This window comes from Pelodiscus sinensis, chromosome 16, assembly GCF_049634645.1.
Source record: "Pelodiscus sinensis isolate JC-2024 chromosome 16, ASM4963464v1, whole genome shotgun sequence".
Classification (NCBI taxonomy): Eukaryota; Metazoa; Chordata; order Testudines; family Trionychidae; genus Pelodiscus; species Pelodiscus sinensis.
In genome coordinates, this window is record NC_134726.1 from 5034542 (window position 1) to 5058960 (window position 24419).

The 24419-nt window shown below is 42.3% G+C and overlaps 1 protein-coding gene across 11 annotated transcripts in view; it reads left to right on the plus strand.

Annotated features, from left to right (window-relative positions):
- KATNIP (katanin interacting protein) overlaps positions 1 to 24419 on the plus strand; it is a 128147-nt gene that overhangs the window by 14452 nt on the left and 89276 nt on the right. For all 11 annotated transcript variants that reach the window (XR_012896094.1, XM_075899173.1, XM_075899176.1 and 8 more), the window contains 5 exons: positions 1322 to 1491; positions 3353 to 3447; positions 5595 to 5726; positions 12352 to 12474; positions 23289 to 23547. Coding sequence is in view for 10 of the 11 variants with exons in the window: in XM_075899173.1 (XP_075755288.1) it covers positions 1322 to 1491; positions 3353 to 3447; positions 5595 to 5726; positions 12352 to 12474; positions 23289 to 23547 (779 nt within the window). In the remaining variant the exon portion in view is untranslated. The remainder of the gene's footprint in view (positions 1 to 1321; positions 1492 to 3352; positions 3448 to 5594; positions 5727 to 12351; positions 12475 to 23288; positions 23548 to 24419) is intronic.

The following is a 24419-nucleotide window of genomic DNA, read 5'->3' on the forward strand; positions in this document are numbered from 1 at the left end:
GTGTAGTTAATACAATTTGTATCAACTGTACAATTAATCAATAAGGGGAGGTGGTATCCAGGAGCTACTCCCACTATGGTTCTGCAGTTTAAATGTAGTAGGAGCTGAGTGCACAGGCAGCCTGGCTCCTACTGCATTTAAATCTCAGAGCTGCAGCAGGTGTAGGTTTGGGACCCAACGCGAGCCATGACTGAGCAGCCCAGCTCGCTCCGGATCCTGGACTGCTGCGCCTCTGCCTCCCCTGCCTCCCGCACCACAGAGACAGTGCTGGAGGGAACCAGCTTTTAAGCCAGCTCCTCCCAGCACCACCCCCTGATACAGAGTCTGCAAGGGAGGAAGGGGAAAGTGAATAGTCGAGTGTCGAGTAGTGACTCGACTATTCGATAAGCCTAGGCTTATCGGTAGTTGACTACTCAACTAGTCGCCTTACATCCCTAATCCAAACTGATATTCACAGGGCTGCTGGAAAACCTCACAAAACTTGGGATGATTTCTCTGCTAAATGTTATCTTTCCATTATCGCTATCAGAACTACTAAAGCTTTTCATTTATAAGCTTTTTTATTGATAGCGGCTTTCAAATATCTAAAAGGGTGTCACAAGGAGGAAGGAGAAAATTTGTTCCTCTTGGTTTCTGAGGACAGGACAAGGAGTAATGGGCTTAAAGTGCAGCAGGGGAGGTTTAGATTGGACATTAGGAAAAAATTCCTAACTGTCAGGGTGGTCAAATATTGGAATAAATTGCCAAGGGAGGTGGTGGAATCTCCCTCTCTGGAGATATTTAAGAACAGGTTAGATAGACATCTGTCAGGGATGGTGTAGACGGAGCTTGATCCTGCCTTGAGGGCGGGGGGCTGGACTCGATGACCTCTCGAGGTCCCTTCCAGTCCTATGATTCTATGATTTGTTAGTCACAAAAATTAGCAGCAGAAAATTTAGACTGTTTTGGTCCCTTCTTGAAAACAGCTCAACCATTTAAAAAAAAGATTTCTGAGTGAGAGTTTCAGAAATAAATTGCTTTCTGAGTTGACTGCAAATATTCTAAATTTCAGTTTAAATATAAAACTTTGCAAAAATGTGTAAGGAATGACACATGATCTGTTAAAATGGAAATGCTTGGTCAGTCTTAATATAGGTGTCACAATGTCTGTAATTATAAAAACACTGTAAATAGAATAGCTCCTGATGGTTATGCCTGGAAAACTTTTATGATTCAGATTATGAATATATTCTTCTACTCCACAACCCAGCAGTATATATCATTTGCTAATTCATTTATAATTCTCTGAAAATTATATTAATGACTGCCCTTTCTATTTTAGGATATTGAGACATTTGAAAAGAAAGGACCCCATGCAAATCAAACTAGAGCATTTAGAACAAGGATTTTCTCTTTATATAAATGGAGCTAATTCAGACTCAAGAAACTATCGCAGAAAACTCAGATTTCAAGAATTATTTAGATGTGGATCACATACTGCAAGGATTAATGGTAAGTTAAAAGTGATAGTTACTCAGTATCTTACTGCATTTTAAATCTTAGCTGTGTAAGCTATCAGCATGGTTACTGGGTTGTAAGGAAGGTGAGCAGTGATGGAATAAGGATGGTGAGACTTCCAGCTGAATGTGGTGAAAACGAGGCTACTCCGTGACCCCACTTCATCAAAGTGCTAACGCCTATACTACACTACAGACACAGTCCTAGCAGGAAGCCTGATTATAACTCAGTGGAGCCCAACCAGATCCAGTATTTAATGTAAATTGGATCATAAACATATTTGTATCTAGTCTGAAGTTATATAACACAGTTGGGGCTCTAGTTTGCCAGGTTTTGAAATCACCATAGTTGTAATCAAATGTTGTGTTTCTCTCTTTTTTACCCTCTAGATTCAGTTTCCATCTATTGGGTATCATTGTGCCTTTGTCTGCTAGAACACAAGCCCTCTATTATCAGAAATCTTTTTATGTACCAAGTTACATCTTTCTGTTTAATAAGCCATACATTGATTGAGCTTCTTAAGTGTCTTACTGTAAGGCAGGTATGCCAGTCTCAATACATAGGCCTCAAACCTCCTACAGTCTCTCTTCTAGAGGTAGGCCATATCCTTTAGTCGGCCATTGTTCTTGTACCCTAATTATATGATTCAGCTCAAGGTATGGTGTATGGGTGTGAGAGAGAGAGAAAGAGAGAAAGGCAGAAGTGTTCAATACATATTTCTGTTCTGTATTTGATAAGAAGCAAGATGAGGCACTCACATCACTTGAGGAGGATTAAATATTTTGCAGTCCATTAGTAACAGGGTAACCATATATCCCTATGCTATATATGGGTCACCTTGGTAAAATTACTTGTATTTAAGCAAGTTCAATAGTAATCACAGAACTAGGCAGTACGAACATTCAAATTAACATCAAGTTGACTGAACCCCTGTTAAAAAAATCAAGGTAGTTTGGCAGGATCTGTTTTCCATAAACCCATGTTGATTGTCATTAATTATATAATCATCCTTTCATTTGTTATTAATCAAGTCCCACATCAGCCACTTCACTCTCTTATTTATGATTGATGTCAGGCGGAAGGACTTTTAAAGACCCAATTTTATCTGTAACCCTTTGCTTCCAAAATGTGCATGCGATTTTATGAATCTCTAGCTTTTGTTCAATAAACCTACACTTAACTTTCACTACAAACAAAAATAGTGGGATGTGCTAAGCAAATCTGTGTTCCAAGTGGAGCTAGTAAGCAGTGATGTACTGTTCCTTCGGGACCAGGGGGCTTGGTAATTCTGTGAATGTCCATTTAGGCAGGGTCTGAACACTGTAGGGGATACTTGAAGGACTCCTGGGCTGTGGGGGGAGGGATAGCTCAGTGGTTTGAGCATTGGCCTGCTAAATCCAGCATTGTGAGTTTAATACTTGAGGGGGGCCATTTAGGGATCTGGGGCAAAATCTGTCAGGGATGGTACTTGGTTCTGCTGTGAAGGCAGGGGACTGGACTCAATGACCTTTCAAGGTCCCGTCCAGTTCTAGGAGATGGGCATCTCCATTCATTTAATTTAGTTATGTGCCTGTCACTAATCTAGAAAGAGAGAGTGGAGACTTGTGGAGATAGTGGCTGATCTTGCCAGTAGCATCACAACACTGATCTCATGTAGGCGCAGATAAGGTTAATTCATGCTAAGGGCAGGCGGTAGTGAGGTTCCTCACAAACCTGTGAATCCCACGTATGTAACTTTTTATGTGACGCTGGAATCAAAAACGTGTCTCAGAACTTGAGAGCCCTATAAACATTCTGAAAGAACTGCAAGGAGTATGTGTGTTATTGATTGGATTGTTTTTTATTCCCATTTCAGATTTTGGTACAGCAGCCCAACTAAAAGAAATAGAACCGCAAGGACGCAGCACGCAGACTGCACCAAGCAAAATCCAGCGTAAAGGATGGCATCAGGTATGGAGTGGCAGGGAAATATGAATCTTTGGTGAACTGTTCTGAGGCAGCAATGAGTTTGTTGGGAGGCCCTTTCCTGATCCTACCTGCAGCCACTAGCCCTGCAGCGTTACATAGATACACAGGGAGACACTGTGCAGTCCCTTTAGCCTGGGCAGTAGCCAGGAAGAAATGTTTACATTACTGAATTAAAGAGAAAGAGAGCATGTAGTGGTACAGACAGTCCTTGACTTTATGATGTTTGACTTACAATGAAAGGCCCTTAAAACATTTCTGAATTGACACCCTGATTGGACGTAAGGCATTGGTTTTGACCTTCCAATGCTCGGGTCCGCAATGGAGTGAATTGTGGTTCCAAGTTACAACTTTTCGACTTATAACGCAGTTTTCAGGAACCAATTGTGGCGTAAGTCAATGGACTGCCTGTAGTGGATATTGCTTCCCCATGGGATGATAGTGGTTGTCAGTCCTGCACTTGTTTACTCAAAAGGAAATAAAAGTGTTTTAAAAAAATCTCACAGGCGATCACTTTAACCTCCCCCATGTCCTGCAGGCTGTCGGGGGGGGAGGAAGGGAAGCAAGCTCCAGCGGCCACCTCCAGTGGCTCCCTTCCCTGCATGGCCTGCAGGCTGTCCATGGGACAGGCTCCAAGTTTAGCGCAGGGTTACTCCTTACCTGGTTTAGTGGCAGGCAAGATGAGCCAGCCCTCCTGGCCACTCTCTTTGTGCTGAAGCCCCCTCAAGTAGCCACTCTCAGTATCATGTCCCTCCTTTCTGTGCTCCTCCCTTTTGCATCCCTCTGCTCTCTGTCCCCTCCCTTTCCTTGTTATGGAAAATAGTCCCATTCTAGGCACTTCCTGTTCTCCAGGCACAACCAGACCCTGACCTTGGTTTAAATTAGGGTAAAAGGAAGCTGCATACCAAATTGTGGAGTCCTAGCTCTTACAGTTGAACAAATGGACTCACAGGCACACAGACGGACGGACACACCCTAAAATATATATATAGGTGATCAAATCAACACTTAATCTCCTGGGTAAATTAAGTAGATTGCACATTTTAAATCTGTCACTATAAAGCATGATTTCCCACCCTCAATTCATACCTTGGGGCACTTTTCTGCACTTTCTCTAATTTTTTCATCATCCTCTTTGAAGTGTTCACACCAAAGCTGGACACATTATCCAATAATAGGCTCCCTATTGACAAGTACCGAGGTAATGTTACTACCCTGTTCTTACTTGATAGTCCCTTTTTTACACATCCAAGGATCAGGTTAGTGCTTTTAACCAATGGCTCATAAGTAGGATGATGAATGTGGAGATATTGCACCATTGCTTCTTTCATTGGTGTAACCTGATTGAGTCAGCTCTGTAGTGTAAATGCAACCATTGCAAATACAGGTTGGACCTCCCTGCTCCAGCACCCTTGGGACCTGAGCAGTCCTGGATGAGAGAATTTGCCAGACCAGGGAAGGTCCCCTGCCACTGGCCCCCTCATCCTGCCACCCCTCCCCGCCTCTGGCTCCTTTGGTCCTGCTGCCAGCTGGGCGACATGGCTGCCCCAGCCCCACTATCAGTACAGCAGCATGCAGCCCTGGCCCCGCTTCCACAGCACTAGCCCTGCTGCTGGCCAGCACATAGCCCCAATCAGGCTGCCATCCTGCCCCAGCCAGGCTGCCACGGCTTTGCCCCCACCGCCGGGCTGACACACATAGGCTACCCTGGCCCCAGATGGATTGCAAGGCTGCCCCATTCCCGCTACCACCACTGGGCTGCTGAGACCCTGGCCCCGCTACCACCAGCCTTGTCGTGCACAGGGCTCTCAGCTGCTGGCCCTCCTGTCCCGGGGCTCTTTCATTCAGGAACATCCATAGTCCACCTGGACCATGGATGTTGCTGGACGAGAGATTCCAGGTTTAGGGAGGTGCAACCTGTACTTGTAACAATAGTAGAAAAAATTTCAGATGAGAGAGTATTTTTAAGATATCAATATCCCTTTGAACTTATGAAAGGATGTTTTTACACTTACATTGGAAAGTTTATATTTAAGATGCATAGATATTGCATTGTATGAAACATTTGATGACTACATACTTAGTATGTGAAGGACAGAAGAAAGATGTGATTTGTTTGTTTCTTTTTATAGAAACCTGTGAAGATTAAAACAGAAAGTGGCTCTAGACTCTGCATTTCACCTCCTCCTGAGTACTCTGATGATTTTGAACCTTATGAAAGCTTGAATATGGAGACAAATGACGATCATTTTAATTATTCCCAGGTACAGATTGGCTCCCGCTGTGGCAATGCTCATGATTAAGCGTGAGTCTAAATGAAAGTGGGCTCAATCACTGTAGTTTTGGCAGCTGAATACCAATTCTCACTAACTCAAGCAAACCCATTATACTGAATATGGGTAACTAGAGCATCTGGGGATGCACATGCAAGAGGAAGGTCCTATCCAGTGGTGATGAGAAAAAGTTACACTAGAAAGGTCAAAAATGAAAACATCTAATGTGTGCTTTAAAAAACTTCAGTTTAATCTAATTTCAGTCTACAACACTAACATTATTTAATCATCATTGTATGCCTTTTGCATGGTGTCACAACAGGACAGAATTAAGGTTTCAGCCCTCAGAGTGATTGTCCACAAAGATTCTACTCTTGGTGCGTATCCTTCCCATGCACTTGAGATTGGATTGTTGTTGGGTAACAGTATTAGGTGCCCTCATGCCCCTCCACCCAGGAGCATATAAAGTGGAGTGTTCCCAACCACACCCAGTTCCTTCTTACTATCTCTGGCACTAAAAGGGAATTCTTGGCAATGTCCGCAGTCCTAGTGCTGGATGTAGGTAGCACATGATTATTCTGTCTAGAGTCTTTCAGAAAGTTACCCAAGCTATTCATAGCTTTTGCTGACATTGTTCAGGGGCAACCTGTGGATGAACAAATTATCCAAGAGGCTCTCTAACTGCATACATCTCAAAATCAGCTAGCAAGGAAAGATTAATAGATTTTAAGGCTAGAAGGAGCCATTGTATTCATCCATTCTGACCTCCTTTATAAATGCAGACCAGAGAGCTTCCCCAAAATAATTTCTAGAGCACATCTTAAAGAATAGAGCCTGATTTGATTTAAAAATTGTCAGTGTCCGGGAATCTACCATATCCTGAATGAATTTTTCTAATTGTTAATTACTTTTAGCAGTAAAAATGGATGTACCTCTCTGCTCCAACTCTAGATTCCTCTGTTTACGTATCCCATGATTGCATTAACTCTTTTGGTCACAGCATCACAGTGGAAGCCAAAGTTCAATTGATTATCCACCACCTCCCAATCTTTTTCAGAGTCACTGCTTCGCTCGTCCCGATGTATACCTCATTTCCAGTCTGAATTTATCTACCTTCAACTTTCAGTCATTAGGTCATGTTGGATCTTTCTTTGCTAGATTGAAGAGATCATTATTAAATATTAGTTCCCCATTTAGGTACTGATTCCCCATTTGTTCTCCATTTAGGTACTAAGTCACCCCTTAATTTTCCCATTATTAAACTAAATACACTGAGCTTCTTCAGTCTATGGTTATAAGGCATGTTTTCTAATCCTTTCAAATCATTCTCATGGCTCTTCTGAGAAACTTGTCCAGTTTATCAACTTTTTGGTAAAATTGGTCACATTATTCTAACAGACTGCACAGACATTACTGGGGGCGTTAACACTTTGTACAAACTACATTATATCACTGTGAGTAAGCAGTGCTTCACTACCATCCCTACTGAAGTGAAGATGGACTAGAGTAAACACATTTCATTTGATTTTGGGAAGGTGATTGTTAAACTGCATTTGTGCCTCGAGACAATCGAAAAATGTTAACTGTAAAAAATTAGGGGATCCTGTCTTTGTATAGGATCCAAGGCCTAAACTAGTTGTGCCCAATATCAGGGATTTCCCAGCATGTATGAGGCCAGTTCAGTTACATATTATGCAATCTTTTAGAAAAGCACTGTTGATTTTGAGACGGGGCTTAGAAATTAAGCCTCACATGAAAACAGCCATTCAAAATATAATCAAAGATGTATTGAACCATATATCTAATACCATTATGAACAAAGTAGACATGCACATGCAAGAGGAAGGTCCTATCCAGTGGTGATGAGAAAAAGCCATGTGCAGGCCACTAAGCCATTTTTGGGGGAAAAAAAGCAGTCAGAAAGTGCCTCTGAAGAGGAAGTGGAGGATCACCCATGGTAAAAGGGCTGTATTTTAAAATAAAAAATAAGTTAATCGTTGTGGTTCTGACGCATGTGCCAAATAGAATTTGATCCATTCCAAATAGCTTCTACTTAAGCCACTTTGAAAATAGCTTTTATATAGTGTTACCACCTTTGCCTGCTTTAACAGTGAATGCCTCTAGAATTTTTTATTTCAGGACTCAGGCATCATTATGTAGACCTCAGTAACACACTGATGTACAGGTGCTACAAAGGTTATGAAAGAAGACAGGCCAGACATTTGATGAAGATGCCATGGTAGCCCTAACAAATTACTCCATCACCACTCTTAGCTGACCATCTGATCAGTCAGAACAACAACTGTTACCCTTACCAAGCCATTTAGAATTGATTCCGAACTACAGCCTTGATACCCTTGGTATGCAAGTTTCTGCAGGAGGGTTTCAGAAATACACATCAGAGGCCCATGAAAGCAAAAGTTTGGATGGCATGGATAAAAGGTTTGTACACAGGGTCAAATTAACAGCCCACAGCAAAAAGTTGGATTTGCTGAGGCCTCTACACACCATCTTTAGTGACAATCACACTAAAAACCCTTTCAAACTTAAACATTATGACATTAATTTTGGGGCCTTGTCTGTGGATGGCAAGCGGGTGCTGTCTAAATCTCTACAGCCCAATTTTGAGAATGAGAACTGTGTGCGGAAGTACATGCAGCCCGTCAGGCAACTGGGAAATACATAAAAGATCAAGAACTCTTGATTGATCATGGTGTATTTGCCCACGCTGTACCCTTCCAACCGACCCAGACCAGGAATGCACTGTGATTAAAACTGGAAACCTGAGAAGAGAAACTTATATTGCTACAGCGCTGTCCTCTACAGTCAACAAAATAGTCTATGGGGTTTTTGATAACATGCCTGAGGTTAATCACAGATGTTCTGTTTGATTCTCTGTGGTTATAAACACTACACAGGATAAAACTTTTGTAGATGTTTTTCTTAGTGATCTGCCTTCAAAGGGTTCTGTTTCCAGAAAAACTGTGGGAGATATTATAAACACAAAACCCCACAATTAACCTAGAGAACATTGGCTAGCTCTCTACGTACCAAAACACAGTGCAAGCAAGTTCTTTGACTCCTATGGATTTTCCCCAAACAGTAATTTATTTTTCAGACTCTTTCTTAATCAGAGACAGCTGCAAGCCCCTTCTTCCCTGCTCTAAACTATGGATATCACTGTATATTTTATTTAAAGAAATGTCATAAGGGTTTATCATTTGATGAGATTTTAAAATTGTATACAAATAATTGATCAGAAAATGTCCACATGGTGGTGCAGTTTGTAAATGAGAAAAAGTCAGACATGCCCCTACCATGTTTTAACATATCCAGACCTGTCTTTCTTGTTCCGTGTATAAAGATGTGCATCAATAAAGCAACCCTGCACATTTGATCTGTGAAGTGTGCAGATGGTCTGGTCTCTTAAGAGCTTTAATCAGTGTCAAACAAAGGGAGGGCCATCACGTAAGGCAGGCTTGAGTACCACTTGAGTAATATTTTGATGGTTGTTAGATGTCCATGGCAGGTTGTAGCTACAACAAGAGTGTTTTTTCCCCATCTGCATATGGCGAGACATGTGAGACCTTTTCTCTCTGAGGTAGACTTTGCCTTAACTGTCTATGCCTTCGTCACTTCAACGATTCAGCCATGTCTATACTAGTAATTATGTGGGCAAAACTTTTGTCGCTCAGAGGTGTGAAAAAGATACTTCTCGCTGAGCGACATAAATTTTGCCAGCATAAGCGCTTGTGGGAACTGTGCTAGGTCAGGAGGAGATGCTCTCCCACTGACATAGCTACTGATGCTTGTCGAGTTGAAGGAGAGGGAGGTCTCGGGAGGGCTCAGACTCTGGTTCCCCTCCCCAACCCACCCCCCGAGGTTATGTTGTAATTTTTGTTGCCATAAGGAGACCGTGGCACAATGAAGATTGAGAGCCCCTGCTGTAATGTGTTCTACATTGGTTATACCTTGAAACCATGCAGAATTCTTCAGTCTTCTTCTTACAAGAAATAATGATATCTAGCTCTTATAAAGTATTTTTCATCAGCAGATCTCAAAGTACTTTACAAAGGAAGTAAATATCACTAGGTCCATTTTACAGATGAGGAAACTGAGGCATGCAGAGCCCTGGAGTGACTTTTCTGAGGTCACCCAATAAGCTGATTAGACATAGTTAGGAATAGTACCCGGATCCAGTGCTCTTATCTAGTAAGCTATTCTGTGGAGTTGTGGGTTGAAAGCATATTAAACCAATACTCTGTCTTCCTGGACTGGCTTCCTCTAAGTTTTTGCATGGACTCCAGAATGGTGGCTTGAACCTGTAAAGCCCTAATACCTTCAGACTTGGCTACCTGAAGGATATGTCTCTGCCTAAAATGTGCCATCATTGTTGAGATCAACAGAGGTATTTAAACGAGAGGGAGCTGCTGGCAGGATATTCTCCCGGCAGGGTCCCGACTGCTCAGTTTTGGAACTTGCTTCCCCGCTTGCTCTGCCAGGGTCTGGATTTATTTGCCTTCCCAGCGTGCTGAAAAGACCATCTTATTTCCTTTCTTAAGGCTGTTGAGGATGGTGTGAGTTGAGGTGGATGTATTTTATTGGCAGTCCTTTGTGTTGTAATTTTTAGCGTATGGGATAGGGATGTAGAGTACTGTATGGACATCTATAATACATTTTATCTATTCATTTTTAAAAACACATGTATAATGTGACTACTGGTCCCCACCTTGGTGCATATGTGGCTCTTTAGAGGAGTCAATGCCTTGCTGCAAGTAGGAGCAAGAATGTCAACCATCCCTTGATTGATGCACAGAAGCACCCAATACAAAGTCTTCAGGCATTCTGCTGACAAGTGTCAGTATCAAGTGTGCAGGGTGTTTCACAGGTGTGTAAGAGGCAGTACAGGTCTGTTCTGCCACGACAGCCAAAGTCACAGAAAGCAATAAAGGTCCTTGTTCCCCAGTGGGCCTTGACTACACTGTGGAGCACTTTGGGTTGACTTCATGCTGGATTTATCAGAGAGTACAGTGGATGCCTGGAGCACTTTCAGGCACTCCTTCTGGGGCTTAATCAGGGATGGTACTTGGTCCTGCTGTGAAGGCAGGGGACTGGACTCGATGACCTTTCAAGGTCCCTTCCAGTTCTAGGAGATAGGCAATCTCCATTCATTTATAATTTTATTTAATTTATTTAATGCTGGCAGACCTCATGGAGTCATAGTCTTTACGCAGAAAGATAAAAAGCTCTTCATTCTTGTGCAGCACAGGCTGAATACAGTGCGAGTGCTTTTTATGATTCATTGTTTAAAAATCTTTCTAAGATCATTATTTTCTGGATTTTTTTAAAGTAAAACCCTTCACTGTATATTGGAAGGATTGGTGTGCTTTTTCTTTCCACACTTGGCTGATTGTCTGCAGGGTAGATTTGATTTAATTCAGGAAGACTCGATTTAATCATGGTTTTCTATATAAAAGTGCACTCTTGTTGGTTGCCATAACTGTAATACGTATTCTTCACCATTCAGAGATAGATGTAGGTTTCATTTTTAGAAGGTACACACAATACATTTTTAAACAGTGATTTATTTTGAAAACTTTTCAGATTAGTTTTACAGCTATATCAGAAAATGAATAATTGTTTGGTTATTTCATTTACCAATGATAATCGAAATAGATATTTATGAAATCATTGGGAGGTGAACTATCTCCAATTAAACAGGTTAATCATTATTATTTGGAGGATTTTCTTGCCATTTTGTATTAGGAGGAGAATGTCACCAGACAGACATTTAAACTGCTTTATTGAACTAAAAATAACATTATGTATTCTGGATTTTTTTCTTCAACAGGAAAGATATCGTATTTTAACAAAACAAGCATATAAATTTTTGAATTTAGTTAAACATTCGCTTTTTTAAAATCAAGTTTGTTTTTATTAAAATTGTTCAAATTAAACATTTTTTAAACAAAAATTAAATTGACTATAAGAAACTTAAAATATTGGCTTCTCTTCAATGAACCTTTTGAAACATTTTTAGAGAAAGGTAAGAGACTGACTCTATGTACACAAATTTGCAGATAGAGTTGAGTACTGTTATTTCTCACCTCTATATTATTTATTTATTTAAAAACATTTTTTGCTATTAACAAGCATGTTCTCTCTGGAGACACAAATCCACAGTTTAAGAATTGCAAAACTAGCATCGCTGGTGGTATCTTCTAGACTGAGCACTGAATCCCATTGGGTTGTTAGAAAGATTAACCTAAGTAATCTCTACAGAAGCCTCTGAAAACCCATAAGATTGGGTCCTTAATTCATGAGCTATTGCAACTCATTTGCAAAATTTTCTTAAATATTGCATGAACTAGAGTTAGAATCTATAATCCCTGTTCCATAATGAGATAGTTTTAATTAAGATACATCATAATTGAACACTATCTTTACGAAGGTTTTTTTCCCCAAAAAGCATTTTATCTCAAAAATCCGATTTAAATTAAAAAAAAAATTTGATTTCTTTTTTAATCAGTAATTTTTATCCACCCTGATTGTTTGTGAGCAGGGAATGTATCTGTAAGTGGAACTGCAGTAAATTGTTCTCTGTTTTTGCTCCCAGACTCTCAAGTCTCCCAGAAGCAGTCCTGTCAGTGATTTTAAATTCACTACCCAGAACCCAGAACTGCAAGTACACAACAATGTGGAAAAAGAAAGAATACTTTTAAGTATTGATGATGTAAAGGTATGATACAGCCGTTTATATTTTGCCAAATTGTATAGATATTCTGATGATAGAACAATTTTTATCAAAAGCTTTGCAGGGTGGGTAGAACTGAAACCATGTACTTTTCAAGAAGAGGCGAGTTCCTGACTGTTTCACGGCTTTAAGCCATCTCATGTCCCCATGCATGCACCCTGCCCCCAACCAAACTGTGTAATGTAAAATCTCTGCCTCTCCCCTCTCCTGTGTCCCTGAACCCTAGCCCTTTAATTCCTCTGTCATACCTCCTACTGTGTTTCCTTGCAGCCCATATTCACCCATCAACTGCATTGTCTGCTCACCCCTGTGGTGCCTCCAAACCTAATCTCATCAGAGCCTAACTCAAGCCTCCTGCTGCCCAGCTTTCCTGGTTCACCAGGGATACTCATAGATTCATATTTTAAGGCCAGAGCTTAGGGAACCATTAGATTTCTACTCTAACATAACACTGGCCAGAGAATTAAATCCAATTACAAACAAATATCTTGTAATGATGCCATAGAATCATAGGGCTGGAAGAGATCTCAGGAGGTCATCGAGTCCAGCCCTCTGCCCAAAGCAGGACCAACCCCAACTCAATCATTCCAGCCAGAGCTTTGTCAAGCCAAGACTTAAAATCCTCTAGAGATGGAGAGTCCACCCTCTCCCTAGGAAAGCCATTCTACTATTTCACCACCCTCCTAGTGAAATAATTTTTCTTAATGTCCAACCTAGACCTTCCCCACTATAACTTGAGACCATTGCTCCTTGTTCTGCCATCTGACACTACTGAGAACAGCCTCGCTCCATCCTCTTTGGAACCACCCTTCAGGAAGTTGAAGGCTTCTATCAAATTCCCTTTCACTTTTCTCTTCTGCAGACTAAATAAGCCCAAATCCCTCAGCCTCTCCTCATGTGCTTCTGCCCCCTAATCTTTTTGGTTGCCCTCTGCTGGACCCTCTCCAATGCGTTCACATTCTTTCTGTAGTGGGGGGCCCAGAACTGGACACAATATTCCAGATATGGCCTCACCAGTGCCAAATAAAGGGGAATAATTTATCTAGATGTGCTGGCAATGCTCCTCCTAATGCAACCTAATATGCCATTAGCCCAGGGCACACTGTTGACTCAGATCCAGCTTCTTATCCACTGTAATCCCCAGGTCCTTTTCTGCTGAACTGCTATTTAGCCAATCGGTCCCCAGCCTGGAACAGTGCTTGGGAATCTTCCGTTCCAAGTGCAGAGTCCTGCACTTGTCCTTGTTGAACCTCATCAGATTTCTTTTGGCCCAATCCTCTAATTTGTCTAGGTTACTCTGGACCCTATCCCTGCCCTCCAATGTATCTACCTCTCCCCCTAGCTTAGTGTAATCAGCAAACTTGCTGAAGGTGCAATCCATCCCTCATCCAGATCATTAATAAAGATGTTGAACAACACCGGTCCTAGAACCAATCCTTGAGGCACTCCACTTGAAGCCAACCGCCAACCAGACATCAAGCCGTTGATCACTAGCCGTTGGGCCTGACAATCTAGCCAGCTTTCTATCCACCTTACAGTCCATTTATCCAATCCATACTTTCTTAACCTTCTTGCAAGAATATTGTGGGAGACCGTATCAAAAGCTTTGCTAAAGTCAAGGTTTATCACATCCACTGACTTTCCCATATCCACAGAGCCTGTATCATAATGCATTCATAACTGGCATTTTCTGTCTTCTGACTGCTTGACTTGGCAACCTGAGTGTTCCTTTACCATTTATAGGTTTCTATATGTGATTTCCTAGGATTATAGAAAAGTAAGTTGAAAAAACAGGATTTTGATCATGTGGACCCCCATGTTGACTCCCACATGATTCATCAGCAGAGTAAAACCTTTACATCTGCAGCACAGGCTACTGCCATTTGAGCTAACAAAGTTACCAGGAGCACTAGTAAGATGCCATCCACTGTATGGTGAAGATGTAGAAGTTCAATGTCAAATGACAACCACCTTCAAAGTGGCCCTGGAGTGTTCAAGTTCCTCAGTTTCCTTTTCCAGCACTTGCAGTTCCCTTCTTTACTGGGGATCACATACTCCACCGTACGTAAGAAGATGAGTCCTACCTCTGGCACCCTCTTGTGATAGGCTGTAATGTGACTGGTGCGTCTGCCTGTGTTTCCCCTTTATTCTAGCATCTCCAGTAACTCCATGCAGGCTTTCAGAATATAAATCGCCATTTACAGAGTTAATTTAATACTGCAGGTCCCATAACCATAATCCAGATGTTCCTAGCACACTCAGTTTTTCATATTCCACCATCTGGTCAACACCAACTACAGCTCCAGTGTCTCCCGCCATGCCCTACCTCTCTGGTATGGTCCTGGCATTTCTTACCTCACCTCACCTCACTAGTCCCTATAGCTAGGAAGCTTCTCTGTCCTGTTTCCAGCTGCCTGGAGACATCAGTTGGCTCACCCCTTAATCATTATCTAGTTTTCAGCTCTGCAGCTCAGAGAGACAGCAGGCATCTGCCTCTGCAGCTGTCAGCTTTCAGCTCTCTCTGGGCATGGCTCTCTGGCCTGGGAAAGTTTGTAAGTGTGTGATCTGGAATTCTTTCAACTCAAAGCTTTCGGTAATTTTACTCTAAGCAAGGTGGAGTCAGGAAATAAATCAAAGGAGACGTTGATGTCTGATCAGCACAAACAGGACAACACAAGAGGGCTTTCACTTAAAACTAAACTTTCCCCACTTTCACTTACTCATTTTCACCAGGCTGGCTCCAGGGGGCTGTGGTGTGGGAAGGGGTGAAGCCTCTGGGATGGGACCTGAAATGAGGAATTCAGAGTGCGGGAAGGGACTCTGGCATGCAGTGGGTTGGAATGCGAGAGGAGGTGAGGGCTCTGGCTGTGGGTGCAGGCCATGGGGTAGAGCTGGAGATGCAGAAATTGGGTGTAGGAAAGTGCTCTGGGTTGGCATCAAGGGGTTCAGAGGGCAGGAGAGAGATCAGGGCTGGAATAGGAGGTTGTTGTTGGAGAGGAGGCTGAGGGCTGCAGGTTCTGGGTGGTGCTTATCTCAAGCAGCTCCCAGAAGCATATTCCCTCTCCAGCTCCTACATAGAGGCTCAGACAGATGGCTCTGCACAGTGCCCTGTCTGGCTGCAGTTCTCAGCCAGTGGGAGCTGCAATGCTGACACTTGGGGCAGGGGCTGCATGTAGAGCCCCCTGGTTGCCCTTATGCGTGGGAGCTGGAGGCAATACATGCTGCTGCTTCTGGGAGCTGCACGGAGTCATGGCGGATAGACAGCCTGCCTTAGCCCCTCTGCACAGTCGACCAGTCTTTTAATTGCCCAGTCAGTGGTCCCTTTTCAACTGGGCATTCCGGTCTAAAACCGAATACCTGGCAACCGTACTTCAGCCTGAATGCTCAAAGTTTGTCAAAGTAAAAAGCAGCTGAAAACTGGATCTTATAATAAAGTGTTAATAATAATCATACAGAAATGTCAATGGGAATAAGGGAGCAGAACTGATCCCTCATTTTATAGCAGAGGTGATGCATGGGAGGGCACGTGAGATCACATGCCCCTTCCCCCAGATATGCTGCTTGGCTTGTACCGAACATAGACATGTGAACTGAGCATGCTCATTAGCTCTGCTGAAACTGGCTGCCCTGTTCTGCTCTCAGCAGGCACGGGTTGTCTTGATTGCATGGGTCGGATGGTGCTGATTGAACGAGGCAGCTGTTCAGCACTGCTTTTTAACCTCATTATTTGTTACATGACATCAAGATTTATTTACTGCAGACCATCCAAACCCTGCACTGAATACGGAATTACTAATTTCCTCACAGCTTTGCTGTTTTGCTACTCACCATAGTATCTGAATCTCCCAGACATTAAGGAATTAGTGTTTGCAATACCCTGTGAAGTAGGAAAGAATGATTGCCCTCATTTACAGATGGGGAGCTGAGGCACAAAGCGATTTTGGCCAACATTTACAATACGGTGAACACATTTTGAGTGTCTCACTTATTGGACACCCAGCGTGGGACACTTGGGCTAGATTTACAAGAGCTGGCAGCTAGACACCTAACTGCCACATTTAGGTTCCACTGACATTCATAGAACCACAGTTCAGCTGCCAGTTAATCTGTTGGTGTCTAAAGTCTTTAGGCATCTTAATTTTCCCCTGGTAAAGTCCCCAAGGCAAACTATATTTCTGCCTTTAGGCCTGCACACAGCCTCCTGAGGCTCAGTACTGCCGAGCAGCGTGGTGCTTAAAACTCCTGCCTAAATCCCAGAAATATTCACAAGCTAGGCAGACCCCTGCCTGTCTTGCTGGACCTGGTAGATAGACTGCATAAGAACATGTGTATCAATCAGGCCTCTCACAAAAGCTAGTTGAGGAGTTGTCCCATAATTAAAGCCCCGCAAATCTCTGTGGGTATCCACATCCACAGATATGGGTGCGGAGTTCTGTGGCTCATTTTGGCAGATGCAGTTGCAGATACAAATTTTGTATCTGTACAGGGTTCTACCCGTAATACTTTAGTGACTGGCACACACTTAGGTTTCCGGAGACCTGGTTTCTAACCCCTGCTCTGCTTGATTCAGAGCAGGGTCCTGAATGCAGGTCCACTTTCCTGGCTGGGTGCACTAAGCTATAGGGTGTTCCGGAATAAGGTTTTCTCATTCATTTCTGTTGAAGTTGTTCCATTTTGTGTAAAATACTTAAACATGCGGGAGGCAAGAGAGAGCGAGTGACTAGATAGCTTATTGATTAGCACACTCCCTTGCAGACCTGAATTCCAGTCTCTGATCTAATGAATATTTCAGCATTTCACATAAAGTGGAACATTTTCAACAGATAAAATTAAAAAAGACATTTCCACCCCAGAATATCATGTAGCCCAGTAGTTACAGCATACAATTAGGAAACTTGTGCACAAGTCCTTGCTCTGAATTCAGCAAAATGGGGATTTAACCTGGGTCTCCTGCAATCTGGGTGAGTGCTCTAACAACTCCACTTTTTGGTATAAAGGAGGGCAGCTCCTCATTTTTTCTTGAGAAAGGGCTCTTCCAGTTTCGGTGCCTAAGTTCACAGTTGTGAATTCTGAGCAGAGGGGGGTGCTTCCTTGACCCTAGCCCAGAGATAGGCATCCAGCTCTCCTTCAGGTGCAGGGGTTAGGCCCCATCCTTCTCCTTGACGTTTCCTATTGGCTAGCTTAGGAAGCTTCTTTTTTTGCATTCTGACTTCTGGGAATCCCTTTTTTCAGTGTCCAACTCTCCACATGCATTGTTTGAGGAGCCTGGGGGTTCAGTTCGGGGATCTGAATTCCACTGGCTGTCAGGATGCTTAGTGCTGCTTTTGTATCTGCACCTTACAGCCAATAACAACTGTGGGCTTTCGCTACAATTCTGAATCATCAGCATTTCAGAAAATCATTCCTTAGCTAGCTCAAGTTGATTTCCTGGTAAATGAGGAACACACAGTTATTGGCCATCTCTAAAAATGCTGATTTTAAGTAATTTATCCCAAATCATAGAATCATAGAACTGGAAGGGACCTCGAGAGGTCATCGAGTCCAGCCCCCCGCCCTCAAGGCAGGACCAAGCTCCGTCTACACCATCCCTGACAGATGTCTATCTAACCTGTTCTTAAATATCTCCAGAGAGGGAGATTCCACCACCTCCCTTGGCAATTTATTCCAATATTTGACCACCCTGACAGTTAGGAATTTTTTCCTAATGTCCAATCTAAACCTTCCCTGCTGCACTTTAAGCCCATTACTCCTTGTCCTGTCCTCAGAAACCAAGAGGAACAAATTTTCTCCTTCCTCCTTGTGACACCCTTTTAGATATTTGAAAACCGCTATCATGTCCCCCCTTAATCTTCTTTTTTCCAAACTAAACAAGCCCAATTCATGAAGCCTGGCTTCATAGGTCATGTTCTCTAGACCTTTAATCATTCTTGTCGCTCTTCTCTGTACCCTTTCCAATTTCTCCACATCTTTCTTGAAATGTGGCGCCCAGAACTGGACACAGTACTCCAGCTGAGGCCTAACTAGTGCAGAGTAGAGCGGCAGAATGACTTCACGAGTTTTGCTTACAACACACCTGTTGATACAACCTAGAATCGTATTTGCTTTTTTTGCAACAGCATCACACTGTTGACTCATATTCAACTTGTGGTCCACTGTGACCCCTAGATCCCTTTTTCGCCATGCTCCTTCCTAGACAGTCGCTTCCCATCTTGTATGTATGGAACTGATTGTTCCTTCCTAAGTGGAGCACTTTGCATTTCTCTTTATTAAACCTCATCCTGTTTACCTCTGACCATTTCTCTAACTTGCTAAGGTCATTTTGAATTATGTCCCTATCCTCCAAAGAAGTTGCAACCCCACCCAGTTTGGTATCATCTGCAAACTTAATAAGCGTACTCTCTATCCCAATATCTACATCATTGATGAAGATATTGAACAGTACGGGTCCCAAAACAGACCCATGCGGAACTCCACTTGTTATCCCTTTCCAGCAGGATTTAGCACCGTTAACAACAACTCTCTGACTACCGTTATCCAGCCAATAACCTTTAGCAGAAGATGCCTTTAGCAGATCCAGGACTGGAACCCAGTTCTCCTGGGGCTTAGTCTAGCACATCAATAAAGAAATCACCTTTTTTATTCTAGTCCTCTGCTTCCCTATGATGAACTTTTGGAGTGTATGAGGCTGAAACTAGAGCATTCACAGAACAATTGGAGGCTCTGGGCAACCAAAAGACACATCTGTACAGTAGAACTTGTTCCTGATATAAATTATTTTTTTTCCTAGTGCTTGAAATTTGGCTAAATTGTAATGCTTTTTCACTGGGACAATAAAATCCACTCTGTCACCAGGGCTGTCTCTTTGCAAACTTAAAATTCCAGCTATATGACATGAGGATGAAAAATTGTTGTATTGGCAACACTAAATTGGCAATACTATGTTGAGTAACCTTATTCTCAAATATGGTTTTTACACTTTAGCTTAGATTTTAAAAAAATTAACTTGATGCAGAGAAGAAGCATAGAAAATTTCAGTCTAAACAATTAGTTTGTCAACATGTTGTGCAAATGAAAATGGGATGATGATGGAAAGTGTTAGATAATCTCAATTGGGCACTGCTATCTGCGCACACTGAGAAAGCTCTTCAGTGTTTCTTTTATCTGTATTTAGGAAGCATTTCTCTGCCAAAAGGGGGTTTCAAGGCTATTTTGGGGGGTTGCGAGAGCAGCGGCTGCTGGCCAAGTGCCCAACTCCAAATGTAGCACTAGCACTGGTGGCTGCAGCGCAGAAGTAAGGATGGCACAAGATGATCTTGCCACTGTTAATTTTGTGTGCCTGCTGCGGGCAGCACTGCCTTCAGAGCTGGGCAGTCAATAGGGTTGACAGGTGTCCGGTATTGACCTGGACAGTCTGGTATTTTTGCCTCCTGTCCGGTAAAAAAAATTCTGAAATGTCCAATATTTTCTGTTTTTTTTCCCTGCCAGGAGGTGAAAATACTGGACACCTGGCAACTCTAAGACACACTCAGCAGCTGGGCCCAGCCCTCCTCCCTGGCCCCGGCCCCGGCCCCAGCCCCTCTGCTTACCTGGGGGAGAAGGGGGGAGCTTGATCAAGAAAACAAGGTGGCCACCAGCAAAAAGACCTGAAGCAAGAGGAAGCCATGCCTTCCCTCGGTCTTAGTGCTCAACCTCTCCCCTCTCACACTTAAAGGGGCCATGCTGTTTTAATGCTCTTTTATTTTATTTATTTTATTTTTTTGCTTAATAACTTTCAGGTCCTTTTTTTTTTTTCTTTGCTCAACAACTTTGGTCTTCCACACACCCCCCCCCCCCCCCCCAACAGAATTTTTCCTCCGTTTTTTTTTTTTTTTTTTTTTTTGGCGGGGAAGGAGGGAGGGTTGTTCGGTATTTTTTGGTTAAACCATCTGGCAACCCTAGCAGTCAAAGAGCAAATGCAGAGGAACACTTCAGGGTTTGCCTTAGTTCTCTAGAGTCACAATTGAAAAAATTGTGTGCTTCAAAACAGCAGCACCCCACATTAAGTGTCCAGATACTTGTTGGTATGTAGACCAGAATCAGAGGGGTGGCTGTGTTAGTCTGAATCTGCATAAACAACGAGAAGTCCTGTAGCACCTTATAGACTAACAGATTTATTGGAGCATAAGCTTTTGTGGGCAAAGACCCACTTCGTCAGATGCATGTAGTTCACTAGAAGATTTAGCCGGCATTACCCAGGCTTGGGGCTAACCCAGAGTGGTGGGGGCCACACTTCCGCCTCATGCTGGCTTCTCCCAGGGCCTAGCCTAGGGCAGTGTGGCCTGCCCACTGGCTGCTCCCCTGGGCTGGCCTGGAGTGCCTGGTGAGCAGCTGCTCCAAGAGGGTCCTTGCTGCCCCCTTGTGGTTATTCATGAGTATAACTGTTCCCTATGTTTGCTGCGTCCCTGTGGTAATTCATGAGTGTAACTGTTCCTACTATCAAACCAATCCCTTTCCATTTGATGCAAAACAATCACATTCCACGTAGGGATGTAAAGGGGTAACCATGTAGGAATGTAAACAGGTAGCTGCACACCAAATTTGGTGGTCCTAGCTCTTACTGTTTAGGAGGAGTTCTTGAAAAAATGGACCCATAGATGGACGGATGGATACACAAACAGCTGCACAAACTCTGTAAAATATTTAGTAGATTATAAAGCCACACTCTTTGAACAAAATGTCATAATTATTGACACAATTGCTGGAAAATGCTTTCAGCCCTCCAAGTATATCTGTAGTCTGTTTTTTCCCCAGAAAACTTATTTTTTAAATATCCATGTATTTATTCCTGAAGACTTTTGCTTTCCATTTTTTGAAAGGCTTCAGCACCTTTGACTTCAAGGATAATGATTACATGCTTCATTAGGGCTCCTGTGAATATATACAGTAATTTGCTCTTACTTTTCGCACAGTCTGAAATCTTTTTAAAAGAGATCCCAGGAAAAAGAGTTTGAGATTTTCTGTGTTAGGGCTTTCTGTTATTGTTCACAAGCATAGTATCTGAACCTCTTCTATGTAAAATCCATAGCAAAGTCTCTAGTACAGTTCATAGAGTCTTTGATACTTTCCACTTTTCAGGGCCAAAACCTTGCTTGGAGTAGGGTTGTCTTTTGGTTTATTTAGAGATTTTTTTTTAATTCCCTGGTTTTGTTCACAAGGGTTCAGGGAGAAGGGGTGATAGTTCAGACCAGCTGTAGCCATATAATGCAGCAACATTAATGTAGGGGTCACTATAGCAAACAAAAAACCATTGGCATATTTTATACAATCCCTGTTCCTGTGCTTATTTTTTATTCTGGAAAATCCATTGAGCTCTTTCCTTAACAGCCCTGGGTACCAGGATGGATCCCCAAAATGCCAGCCTCTTCATGGGCCACCTCAAGGAAGAATTTCTGGAATAATCCAATATTAAACCAACTGTATACCTGAAGTACATCAGTGATATTTTTATCCGATAAATCGCCCTTTTCTCTTCACTGTCTCTGAGGCATCTGGCTCTTGCCACTGTTGAAAGACAGGATATTGGGCTAGATGGACCAAGTATGGCCATTCTTAGGTTGTTACTCTTTGGACAAACAACCTAAACGCTCTCATAGATTGACAACAAAATGTCAACATCTACCTCCCATTCTTCAAACTCCATACCAACACCAGCATCAACTTCCTGTACAACACGATCAGTTTGAACAGTGGAACACAACAGACAGCTAGATACAAGAAAGCCACAGATCACCAAGCTTACTTCCACAGAGTCAGCAACCACTCCAGAAACACCAAAAAATATGTTCTTTACAGCCAGGCACTTAGATACTGCAGAATATGCTTTGAAGAGGAAGTCCAGAATACACACCTTAAAGCCCTTAAAACCACCGGCACTAAATTAGGACACTTCACCAGAAAAGTAGATAGCCACCCAAGAATTTAGGGAAAGAGGAAGGCAGAAAGATTAGGAGAATGGTATGAAAAGAAGAGCCACCCCTCTATATTTTTTTTAAAAAAAAAACCAAGAAAACACACAACACTAAAAATAAAAAAAAATCATAATTAAAGTAACTTTGGGCTGAGTACCTGCAACTCAGGGTTAATATGATAATGACATTTCCATTTTTGTTAAAAAAAAAAAAAAAAAGTAGTAGGACAAAGGAGTGTTAGTGACAGATTGTTGTAATGGTCCATAATAATATATAGTAATATATTATAGTTAACAATATTATTGTAACAAACAGATTCATTTGTAATAACAGATGAAGGCTTCTAAAGGCAATTACTGCCATACTGAAAGCCATAGCCATGGAAAATAAACCTTCATTCGACTGGGACACCGGCAACAGAGGGCAGAGTTAAGTTTGTCCAAGTGTGACCTTGCTGAGTAGGGTTTATTTGTGAAGGGGAACTATAGTTTGTGTTTGTTAGTGGCTGTGTATATGGGAGAAGATAAGGTGTGTAGCTGTCTGCTGTTTCCTGGATTTTGTAGATTTAAATTTTGCATTGCTGTCCCTCAGTAACTTTTACATTTTAATTTAAACATATTTTGTGAAATGTAATGTATTTATTCAGTTTCTTAGATTTCCTTGAAATATTACACGTCCATGTGCTTGCTGGTAAAGACCCAAAATGTTACCAGCTGCTTTCTGTGTGTGTTTATAAAAAACATATGATTTTCCTTTCTTGAGGGTGGAGGGCATAGCTGTATAATTTGGGGGGAGGGGGATTGAAAGAGAAAAGTGAAGTTTTGCTGACAAATCTGTCTGGATTGTAACCAGGAATTGAGAAGAAGTTTGGAACTCTATGTAAGTCAGAAAAGGATTGAGAAGGACTGTTCTAGTGATGACTATGACTCTGTTGAAGAGGATGTGCTTTGGGAGAACTCTCCAGTGGAAGAGACAGTTGCAAGTTTTGGAAGCCTCCAGTTGCCCAGCAGTGAGTCATTACTGAAGGATGTTCCCAAGTATCAGGAGGCTAGAAGTTTCCATGAACTTGATGCTGGTGCTCTTGTGGTGGAATTTAAGCAGAATCTGACAAGTAAGTCTTTGTGTCCTGTACCAGTTCAGTGGCAGTGTTGTAGTTGTAATTCTAGTTCTTATTCATAGAGTTTGTGGCTAAAAGGGAACCTTATATCATCGAATTTGACATTCTGTACAACACTGGTTTCAGCCAAGTATCTTCACATTTAGGCCAATAACCTGTGTTTGATGATAGCATATCTTCCAAAAAGTCTTGATCTGAAGAATTCAAGAGAGAGAAAATCCACCATTTCTCTTGGGAACTTGTTCCAATGGTGAAATATTAATGGTTTAGAGTCAGGCTGGAAGGGCATAACAGGTGGGGGTCTGCAGGGGTCTTTTTAGGACTAGTTCTGTTCAATATCTTGATCAACGATTTACATGATGGCATAGAACATGGCTACTCAACACGTGGCCCATGGGCCACATGCGGCCCGCGGCCTGTTTGTTTGCAGCCCATGGGTGGGAGCTAAACCAAAAAATTAGTCAATATAATGGTCTTCTGTTGATATGCATTTTAGTAGTTAAATTCCTGGACTGTCATTGCTCATTAAAAGTGCTAACATATGGGTGGAAATCGGGTAAACATTGCATTTTATTAATATCAGCAGAACTGACTTAAATGGGGCCTGTGTGTTGTGTAGTCTTGCCTTAATTTTGTATTCATTCTCGTCACTGTGAAAGAAGCTACTTGCATATATTTGCATATATATTTTGCAAGTATATGCGACCGCACTGAAGTTGTGGCCCTCAGCATGTGCTGTTGAGTATCATTGTGGCCCTCTGGGGCTTCCAAAGTTGAGTAGCCCTGGCATAGAGAGTACAGTTATAAAGTTTGCAGATGCAACCCCTCCCAGCTTGGTATCAAGTGCTTTGAAGTATAGGGTCAAA